The sequence below is a fragment of the Vigna umbellata genome, chromosome 7 (assembly GCF_029865625.1).
Source record: "Vigna umbellata cultivar VRB3 chromosome 7, Vumbellata_1.0, whole genome shotgun sequence".
NCBI lineage: Eukaryota > Viridiplantae > Streptophyta > Magnoliopsida > Fabales > Fabaceae > Vigna > Vigna umbellata.
In genome coordinates this window covers 43,986,940-43,998,402 of record NC_142171.1, presented here as the reverse complement: position 1 = coordinate 43,998,402, position 11,463 = coordinate 43,986,940, and the positions used below count along the sequence as shown (strand labels likewise).

The 11,463-nt window shown below is 34.2% G+C and overlaps 1 protein-coding gene across 1 annotated transcript; it reads left to right on the top strand.

The window, feature by feature from the left end:
* The first annotated feature begins 229 nt into the window (after positions 1-229).
* LOC124829623 (uncharacterized) lies at positions 230-4,596 on the top strand. The gene is made up of 11 exons (XM_088094429.1): positions 230-524; positions 863-943; positions 2,178-2,315; positions 2,407-2,902; positions 2,992-3,185; positions 3,264-3,514; positions 3,593-3,760; positions 3,837-3,944; positions 4,035-4,110; positions 4,182-4,277; positions 4,352-4,596. The coding sequence occupies exons 4-11, from the start codon at positions 2,629-2,631 to the stop codon at positions 4,439-4,441; spliced, it is 1,257 nt and encodes a 418-aa protein (XP_087950555.1). The 5' UTR covers positions 230-524; positions 863-943; positions 2,178-2,315; positions 2,407-2,628; the 3' UTR covers positions 4,442-4,596.
* Positions 4,597-11,463: the final 6,867 nt, after the last annotated feature.

Here is an 11,463-nt window from a genome sequence, read left to right as displayed (position 1 = left end):
ATAGCACAAGTGGAAAATATATTTTTTATATCAATTTTTTATATCTGTTAAAATTCACCAGGCATAAAATATGGTATGATGGCAGTTTTGTAAATATGATAAACTTTTTTACACCGATTATATTAAAAATAGGTATAAAAGGTGGGAGGATTATAAAATACAAATATTTTACACCGCTTGCAATCCTAACAAGTATAGAAAATCTTTTTTTTATACCTACTAACTCTAGACCAGGTATACATTATTGATTATTTTACATTTCCCGCCGCCATACTTTATCTTCTACGCAAAAATTTGCCATTGTTCTCCGTTTGGACAAGGAGGTTGGGTGAAGCTGCATAGTTGTCACATCTTCCCAAGAAGCAACATTCACATCTTCTCTCTCGCAAGCATTTCTCATTGTGCTCGAGAGCATCTTGACCATCACAGTCGCTCGAGAGCATCTTCTCTCTCGCAAGCATTCATATCTTCAGTGGCTCGAGAGCTTATCCTTCACCATCACAGAGCATCTTCCTCACCTTTAGGTTAGGGTTTCTTTCTCATTTCCTCATTTTTTCATCTTTGACCGATTGAAACTTCATTTAAACATTATTTCACCTTCAATCTACATCTTCCACAGATTATAATCACATTCTACCGATTATAATCCCTTTCCACCATTTAAAACCCCTTTTCCACCGATCAATCGGTCCATTATAGGGTTCCTTGGTTCCTTTAGGGTTTTGCACCGATTAAACCATCAAGTTCTCTAGTCTAAGGCAAACATTTGATGACTGCCCTATCAAGTTACTTAGCCTATTTTCTAGTTGATTTAAACCATGTATATAGTCTCATTACTATAGTTGTTATGAACTGTATGTAGGTAAAGTTTTGGGGTTGCTTGGAAGTGGGCAGCTGGAACAATCCATCAGAGTCTCTTCTTAATGAACTAAGAACCGTTGAGGTATGTTTATGTATTTATTTATTGTTGTCTGATTCCTCTATCATTCATTATAAAGCACCCAATGGCCTGATTGGGCTCTACAGTGCACACTTCTGTATTTGTTGTTTTCCAGTTTCCCTCATTTAGTTCATTACACCTTTATTTTAATGGTTACTGGAAAAGGCAGTTTCCTATCAGAACAGAATGGAATGCAATTAAAAGACAATGGTGTTTTGTGAATAATGCTTGGAAATTATAATGCTTTGCAGGGGTGATTCCAAAATCTCATCACCATACGACTATATGTGGTTGGTTATCAAATGTTTATAATCTTCAATTTGGTTAAATTGACATTTTGAACCTACAAAATTTATAATTGTTGATAGAAATTCTGGATCAAACCAGAATTTTAGTCCAACAAGAATAATACACTGATCTCCTTTCAGAGTCTTTCTCTCATAAACATACTTAGTACAAACTACCCACTTAATACAGAAATTGTCATGCCATCTACATATATAAAACCATTCAACAACTATCACACACACCCATAAATTCTTCGTGCCTAAATTGCTGCCTAAAGATGCAAATTGTTGCCCAATACTAATGCTGCATCTAGGTGAGAGGAGAGAAAAAATAGATAATATGTTTACTGTTTGTTCTGTTGAAGACAAAATAAAGGGGAAAAAAATGAACTTTCAGTAAAAAGATTTTAATTTTTTCTTTCCTTCCATTTTCTCTTCAATTCATATTTCAACTTTTTCTTTCCTCTCAAACAGAGGGTAATGTTTCATATATGTGACTACCTAAAGAGACTCTGCATCAAAATATCGTTGTGAAAAAATTGTAAATAATGTGAAAAAGCTATTATATATATGTAAAGGGATTTTCACAAATGTTCTCTAAATCTAATAATGTGTTTTAAAGCTGCTATATATAAAGGGATTTGCACAAATGTTTAGGTTCAATTAAAAAGTTCATCCATACCTATTTGTAAGATGTTAGGATCTGATTATAAAGGATGAGAAAATGTTTAGTATTTGTTGTTTATGAGGGTGTTGGCTCTCCAACTTTCCAATTACAATGTCGAGATTTTTTTTATTTAATTTTACTGGAACATGTTATCTTACTAAAAGTTTCATAGTTTGAATATATAAACAATGTTGTATGGTTGAGCGTATAACTATTTTTATTTCTAGTAATTCTAGTAGGTAGCAGTAAATTCTATAGATGATTCATTCTTTTTTCTTGTTAGAGAGAAAGAGGTAAAGAGAAAAATGTAGTAAGGTGGGTGTACACATCTGATACGAGTACCATAACTCGTCTTCCACGCCATGTTACATGGAAGAGAGCTCGTCAAAGACCATCTCGGGAGTACACATCTGAGGAAACTGTGAGCATAGTTAGGCGCATTGTAAGTTCATATAATAACAATATATGATCTCCCATATGTGATTAACTTAACTTTAAATATTTGGTTGTAGGATGAGTTGGTCGAGCAGAGCACACAAGGTACATTCACTCCCGAGGGCCGTAAGGACATATTGGCAGTTGCCATTGGTCGTCCAGAGCATTCTGGACGTGTTCGAGGTGTTGGTAAATTTATTGGCATCCGTCAATTCTTTGGTCCTCCAACAAGTCATCATAGTAAAACCCATGTTAGTGAGGAGGTCCTCAAGGGTATAAGAGAAGAAATTAGACAGGAGATGAGGGAGGAGATCAGTGAGATGAAGAAAGAGTACGGTGATATGAGAGCACAATTGAAGAAGGAGTACTCTGATATGCGGGCACAATTGTTAGCAGATGTGCGAGCAAAATTAGCCTCCTCCTCAAGCCAACCTAGGAATCTTCCTCAACATTCTCATCTTTATATAAGCACAAAGGAGAGTTGTGATGTTTCTCCTCAAAATGCTTCTCCCACTATTGATGCAGACTACGAGTTGTTTAGTGATGATGCCCTACAGTGCTTGGTGGCCTTAGGTAACTTATCTTATTATATTGTCTAGATGTACTTGTTTGTTGAATCATATTCTTTGATATATTTTACAAATATTATTTGGATAACTTAGGTAAAATGTATACATTGGGGTCAACCATACACCATGAAACCATTACATCCGATATGATGAGAGTAGTGGTTGTAGACGTACGAAATGCTACAGCTCGAGTCCCTATGCTCACTGAAGATGTTCAGACAGTGGGACAGGCCCTTGGAAATTTTATCCTTTGGCCCCTTAGATTATCAAGAGCAATTGTAAAGAAGGTAATTGTTTTAATTATGCACTTTGTTGTTTTTATTAGTAATATTAATATTTTGTAAGTTTTTAAATATGTATACCAGGTTGAAGCACAAGGGCAGGAAGATATGAATGAATCACTGCAACAACAGTTGCAGCCGCCACAACACATAATTCTAGAACAACTTGGTGTGTTGGCAGTGAAGATCTCCATTTCTCCTATAGAATTACAAATGCCTCCTGAAGTCACAAACAGGACATCTTCACTCTCTTTCTTCATATGTCAAAGGGATATTTTTGAAATTCTCTCTGGCACTGATATGTTATGTATATCAGTACTACAACTTTGGTTGTTGTAAGTAAATTTCTACATTTATGAAGTTTAAATATATTCAATATTTTATTCTAACATTATTCATTTTCAATGTTTAAGGTATTTACATCGGTTGACCATTGAAAAGAAGAATGATCACATTTACGGTTTTATTGACCCTGTTGCCATTCAAGGAGTTGGGAATAAAGGTGAAGAGGTCCAAAACTACCTCTTAGAGGCTTTTGTAAACGGAAAAAAGCAAGTGTACTTAGCACCTTATTTGCAACAGTAAGTATATAATTTTTATTAATAAAATTTTATTTATGTAAATGTTATTTAACACTATTATTGTTTGAATCTACAGGGGTCACTGGCAATTGTTACTAATTCTTCCTCAACAGTTTCTTATAGTTCTCTTATATTCATTGCACAAAAAACCTCACACTTTGGCAATTAAAAATACACTAATATTGTAAGTTTTTAATAATTTATTTGTAGTGTAGACATATCTGATTTTACTAAGTTCCTTAGGACTCATTTCAATGTACATTTAACTTTATAGAGTGGTTGAGGCATATTCAAGGTTGCAGGGAACACATATCGTCTCTAGAAAGAAGTTGCAGTTCATTGCACCAACTGTAAGTAGTTAATCTTTCAAACTATAAATACAATTATAAATTTTATGATACTTTATAAATTTAACTTGTAGTGCTCACGTCAACTGGGAAGCTTTGAATGCGGATATTATGTCATAAGGCACATGCAGAAAATTATATCCGCAAATGTCGTTGACTCATGGAAATTGGTAACGTGAACATTTTATAACTAAGATCTTAAGTCATTAATATTATAGCTTTACTCAAACTATTCATTGTGTAGATATTTGATGACACGTCTCCAATGGAACAACATGTCATAAAGGATGTTCGGGAGCAATGTGCTGCATTTCTTTTAACCATTTGTAAATAATTGGATGTTTCAATATTACATTTTGAGTTTAGGAACTATTTTATGTGTAATATGTTAAGTAACTATGTTAGGTAAATATAGTTAGGAACTTTGTTAGGTAGATATTACATTTTGATGTGTTGATGAAAACAATATTGATTATTGGCTTAATTACCTACTTAGTCCCCATGTTCGGAGGTAATTTGCTGTTTAGTACCCGGTTTTAAAAATGTAGGCATTTGATACCTATGTTTTGAAATTTGTATCAATTGAATCCTACCCACTTAACGCCGTTATAAATCTAACGTTTTTTCTGACTGTGTATGTGATTTGTGGACGAGCGGTTATGGACGAGCGTTCGCTTCGTTGGACGAGCGTCCTTGATGAGAGGGTCGCACCTCCCACAAAAGTTGTGCATAAAAGAATGCAGTATAGACTAGGAAGCGACTCCTAGGTCGTCTCTCAAGGACCAATTTTGGTTCAGTCTCAAATCAAACACATTGTGGGGGGGTTTTGTAAATGTTTTTGTGATTCGAAACGAACTGAATTAAAACTAGAAATTAAATACAACCAAACATAATTGAAAACATAAGGAAAACACTGGAATAAAACATTCAATGTTTAATTGTTTGGACCAATTAGGATGCAATGGTAAAGGTAAAAAAAAAAATAAATTGCTCATTGTATTAAACAACATAAAAGACAAGAAACGAAATAGCATTGGAACGCATCAACACTACTAAAAGGAAAAGAAAGGCATCAACAGTAAAAGGCATAATGTAAACTAGAAAAATGCTAAATGCAAAATTAATATATGAAATATAAAATTGCAACTTGTGTGTGAAGCCTAAAATAAGATCCCAACGCTTCTTCCAAATCAGAAGACCACTTCATGCTTATCAAAAGAAATTGAAAGTGCAAATGATAGCTCTCCTAATATATTTTTTACCGTGCTGCATCACCAAAATAAAATCACGTGCACTCCAAATTGAAATCAGCATTTTCCCCCCAATAATGAATCACCATCCAATTCTAAAAGAAAAGAAGAATTAAATCCTTGTGCTGCTTGAATGACGCGTCAAGAGAAAAGCTTGTGGACTCTCCATCCATCACGTCACCGTGCTACACTTTGCTAAATGAAAGAAACACTCAATTCTCTTGCTGGAATAAAACCGAGACTCTTTATCTATGAATAACTGTGCACAGCAAAATACTCCTTCATTGAATCTCCGTGCTCGTCATGCAGCTTACTGGAATCAGTGTGTGCCTTCCTCTCCATCCAAGACGTGGTAGCTGCTGGACAAAATGGAATGCGCTTTTCAAAAGTAATGAGTCACCGTGGTGGGACGATACTGGACGTACCCCTTGTGATTTTTGCTTGAATGAGAAATTAAAGAAAACATGGTTCTCATGAATACAGCATTTGCAGAATGAAAATAAAATTCAAAATATCTCCCTCATTCATCCACCGTGACAGCGTTCAAAAGCCAAAGAGAAGTTCAAAAACAAAAGTCTCCAAAACCAAAGACCGAAAGAGTGAAAGTGCCCCAAAATGTGTGGCGGATCTTCCTGATTCAAAGCAAAAAACAACAAATTCCTACATTCTCCTCAGACGTTCAAAGCCAAAATGCTAAAAACCAAAAAAAAAACTCTAGGTGGCGGCTGGATGCCTCACACGTCCAACCCCTCTCTCCTAGGTTGCAGCTGGAGCTTAAAAGGAATGAAAGATGAATGACCCGTGGAGATTTTGCGTGACACAGGAGCGTGTGCTGCTGGAAAAATGTTGTCTTCCGTTTTGCACCCCCTTCTCTCCATGCACACACCACTTCCAATCTGCTAGACGTTAGCTGGGCCGTGTGGAAGCTGGCCGTGGCACCTCTCCTTCCAGCTGTGAGCTTCCTGGATGCAAGACTTTCCAACGCACACTGCTGGACTGCTTGGACGTGAAGCTGCTGGATCAGCTGGACCGTGAGTTGTTGTGCATGCCAAGTGTGGGCCGCTTCACCTCTCAAAGCACCTCCTGAACGTGTGACTCAATGTGGGCTGCTTTCTTGGACTAAGATTGTGACACTTGCTGACCACGTGCAGGTGAGGTGTTGCTTTCGTGAGCATGTGAAGTGCTGCTGGAAAAGGAAAGAAGATGGGGTTGGCCTGCTGCCGTGTGCACCTCCCAGCGTACGTATGATTCAATGTGGGCTGCTGTACCAATTCAAAGCTGCTGGACCAGCTTTTCTTTTGACACCACATGCTGCTTCACGCGTGTTGCTGCTGCTGGCTTCTTGAATTTGCTGGACGTCACTCCCCTCTTCAATGCATACACCACTCCCATGTGCATCAAAAATTTAAACCCACACCTCTCTTTCATTTTATTTTAAAATATATTTGATGTGGTATTTCTTTTCACCTCCAAATGTCTCAAATTATATTTCCAAAAATTTCCCTACAATTAATAATGCAAATAATTAGCTCAAATAATTCAAATTAATTAAAATTTGAATTTCCGATCAAATTAAGCACAATTAAGAAAAATGGGAAAATACTGGATATTTAAGCACAATTCCCTGATTAAATTCGGTACAATAAGCTAAGTGAAATTGAGAAAATATTGACTCATCAGCGAAGCGAACGCCCAGTCAGGCAGAAGAGGACGCTCGTCCAGCGAAGCGAACGCCCAGTCAGGCAGAAGAGGACGCTCGTCCAACGAAGCGAACGCTCGTCCACAAACGCTCGTCCACAAATCACATACACAGTCAGAAAAACGTTAGATTTATAACGGCGTTAAGTGGGTAGGATTCAATTGATACAAATTTCAAAACATAGGTATCAAATGCCTACATTTTTAAAACCGGGTACTAAACAGCAAATTACCTCCGAACATGGGGACTAAGTAGGTAATTAAGCCTTGATTATTTTACTTGTTATTGATTATTTAAACTGTATTTTGTGATTGAATTTTATGCAGGTCTGAATATGGATAGTAGTACATACAAATAAAATATTTTTAAAAAAAAACGTCACTTTTTACACCTATTATAGCACGAGTAGGTATAAAAAGAAGATTTTCTCTCTAGAGGAAGACTTTTTATACCTGCTTCCATGGTATTAGGTGTAAATATAAGACTTTTATACCTATTATGAATAACACAGGTAGGATAGAGTTTTTGAACTAGCTCTTAAAGTATTTAAAATGGAAAACAAATTTCAAAACATATTTATATTTGTTGAAAATGTTTTATAATACATGCTATCTTTTTGTAATCATTTTAAAATGTATCATTAAATAAAAATTCTGAAAGTAAATGTGTTCGAAAATAACTACATTTTGTATACCACATTCAAATACCATTACAAAATATAAATACATAGAACTCTATTACATATATTATGTAATAAATAAAACAGTGAGATGGACATTTTTTATAGGGTGATGATATATAAATTCTTTATTTTCTATTTAATATCCAATACTCATCAAATAATATTTTTATTTTGAAATATAAAATAATTTAGAATAAATCAACTAAAAAGGTAAAAAAATATTTTTTATTAAGTGTTAAATAAGGATAAAAAAATTGAGAGGATACATAAAAAAATTCCTTTTCTATATAGGTTTTTTTAGTATAATCCGTTTACAGATATCAAACTTCACGTTAGTTTGACCCATTATCTATAAATTTTTTTTTTTAAATATTTTTAAGTAGGATTGTTTGTGTATAGAATATAACTAATGTTTTTACTTATTATTTTAATAACATAGATTATTAATAAATTTAAATTTTATTTTATATTCTATTTTAATATGTTTTTATAATAGACTTCCTTATTATTTATGGTAAATAAGAAAGCACTAATCTTTATCTCTCTTTTTTAACTTTTATATAAGTGTAGTAAATCTTTAGTTTTTATAAGATTCAAATTCAACATGATAAAAAGTATATATTAAGATTTTTTTTAGGTTTTTTCTAATTTGTAAAGGTTGGCTCTTAAGCTTGCAGGGTTGTAGTTATGCAAGGAAGATCAAATAAAATAACCCAAAAATCCTATTTGTTAAAGTCTCTCTCAGTCAGTTTGTTTTTGGTTTAACAAATGTGGAGTATGTTGTGAATGTATTTCTAACTTAAAATTATAAAATCGGTTTATGAAATGATAATTGTATAATTCAATTTTATTTTAACAGACATGAATATTTATACCGGTTTCACCTATAAATATATATTTTGAAATGCATTAATGTTATCCAAATATTTTATACATAGAATATTCTTTAATATATACTATATTTTAAAAGTACAATATTTTAATTTGTAAAGTATGTTGACTATCACAATAAAAAAAATACCATGTATATATAGGAAATATTAATTTAGGAATTTTGAAAATATAAAATGGAGAATGAGATTTAATATAACATCAAGAAAATTACCTTTTCTATGATCAATTTTATTCCTAATTTAAAAGATAATGATTTTGACTTAAATAAAAGTTAAGTCGACTAAAAATCAATTGATTGAGTTCAAGTTCAAGTTAATTTCTATTAGGTCGAGTGAACTTACTTAATGTTTAGTTGAGCTGTATTGGACTTAGTTCATGCTACTTGGTAGATAATTTTGAAGTCTATGTCAATATGAATTGGTAAAACCTAAGTTAAGCTAAAGTGGCTTATGCCTAGGTTAGACTGAGTTTATTTGTATCCAAGTCAAAGAAAATCCACATAAAACTAAGTTAGGATGAGACCGTGTTGATTGAGACCTAAGTCAGGCTGAGTCAATATCGGCTCAGGCTAAGTTCAACCATGTTGATCTTGAGAATTATTAGAGTTTGTAACATTACCAAATTCATATTATGGATAAAATTCATATTTTACTCCAATTTGTATGGTTTGGCATTCCTAAACAATTTGGACACATGCCACCATGTCTTTGAAACATAGTTACCATGTAGACTTTGGAATCCGAAATAACAAATAAAAGGAAAGTAACTAATGAATAACACAATGAAGCTTTTTTAAGACAATGAATAAGAATAGGTGAAGCACAATGAAGCTTTTAAGACAGAGTGGAGTAGTTTAACTTACCATTTCATTGTCAGAAACAACATCAACAAACCTTTTGAATAAATAATGTACCATATAACCGGTCGGTTAACGTACTCCCCTACATTGACCGACAGGTCAACTTCCTCACAACTATGAACACCTTCCTAAACAGGCTTGAGAGGGCTTGTACCATATAATCGGTTAGTCTCCGTTCCAGGACTTACTGATCGGTAAGTACAATGCAAATTACTCTTCATAAATCCAGCATGACTAACAAGGCAAAACATATTTATGAAATCTTAAGTCGTGATTGGACCAACCCTAATCAAAAGCCCACTTTGAAATCTATAAATATAGAGGGAAGGTAAGGAGGTGGGTGATTGCATTTATTAAGCATTTAAGACTTAACTGTGACAATCGATCGATATATTTAACTGACTTGAGCATCGGAGTGCCTTTGTCAAGTACCTACTCGCTCAGCTTGGACTTGGAAGAAGAGAAAGACTAAGAAACATTATCAAAGATACCTCGTGTAAGACGAAAAGGAGTAGTAGAAAGTGTGAAGGTGCAGTCTCGATCCTACATCCTAAACAAAACACTCAATTAATTTCATGTCAATAGAGGTGAAATATTCATATTCACAATATTAGGCCCTTACCTAAGAAAGGTGTTCACAACATGATTTCCCATTTCAAAGTTGAATGACTTTAGCATGTGAGCTTCCATCTTAACAACCTATATATACATATATATATTATATATATAATCATTAGCCATGAAAACCAAAGATTTGAAAAAAAGACAAATCACTAACAAGAAAGCAATGCGGTACTCCCAAAAATAAAATAGCATCGCGCAAGGTGGATATGTGTAATCAGTGATATTGCAAAAATCGTTCATACAAGGTGGATCTATTTTCTCATATTTGCTACATATTAAAAAGATACAATGTAATTTTTTTAAGCAAGTTAAAGAGAACAAATATTGAACAACTTGTGAAAACAGGATATCAGCCTTATGATGAAATGAGCATGGAGGAAACACCCAACAACTGAAGTCTCGATTTAGTCAGAGGATTAACTAACAAAAACCTATCAATGTAAGAAACAGAGAGATAAAGAGTGTCCAAGAGAAGCTTGTACTCCTCACCCACTTCTACTAACCAATCCACCAAGATTGTTCTCATGGTTAGTGTAACTAGCTTCTGAACTTTCTCAATGTAGTCAACCATTGGTCTCCTAATTTTTTGCATATGAGAAAAAAAGATCAAATTTAAAACTAAGATACATGAAATTCTCAAGGATAAAATTAAGAGTTTGTTAATCTAAAGAAGTCAAAATTACCTCCATCTCATGAAGATACTCATAGACATAGGAAACAAGGGATTCATCGGAAACACTACCCATGAACAATTCACACCCACCCACTCAAACACCTCAAACATCATTCGAGGAAACTAAAGAACAAGAAGAAATTAAGAAAAAAAAAAGAGATAGTTGAAAGAGAAGGTAGATTACCGTTCTTGACCAATCGTGGATCCCTTTGCTTAGTAAGTGCATATGGTTCAAAATGGCAGCCGCACAAGTAAAGAAGATAAAATACAAAGTTCATAAACTTAAACCTAAGGATAATAAGGTAATTTAAGTTTATTTATGGGTAACAAATACTCGCAGGTACGAATGCCATGACACCCGAATCCAACCCGATAATAAGCGGGTACTAAATTATCCGCTACCCACGAGTATTATCCGCAGGTACCAATTACCCGCAATGGATTTTACCCGCCCCGCGGATACCTGCGGGCGTGGGTTTTTTGCCAACCCTAATCATGTATGTCAAAAACTAATAATTTATTTACTGATTGCTCACGTCACTAGTACAGGTAAACGATACGGCACCGGTTAATTTCACTGATAGACACCGGTTTTTGAACCGAGGCATATTCAGGCGAGGTAAAAAATGATAACCTTTTTACCTCGGTTCTAAACCGGGTTATTTTTTGGTCTCT

Excerpts from the sequence above, each read along its gene's own strand:
- LOC124829623 (XM_088094429.1), top strand. The coding sequence starts at position 2,629 with ATGAGGGAGGAGATCAGTGAGATGAAGAAAGAGTACGGTGATATGAGA. Across the intron at positions 3,515-3,592 it reads GTACTACAACTTTGGTTGTT|GTATTTACATCGGTTGACCA; the intron begins GTAAGTAAATTT and ends TCAATGTTTAAG. Across the intron at positions 3,945-4,034 it reads ATTAAAAATACACTAATATT|AGTGGTTGAGGCATATTCAA; the intron begins GTAAGTTTTTAA and ends TTAACTTTATAG.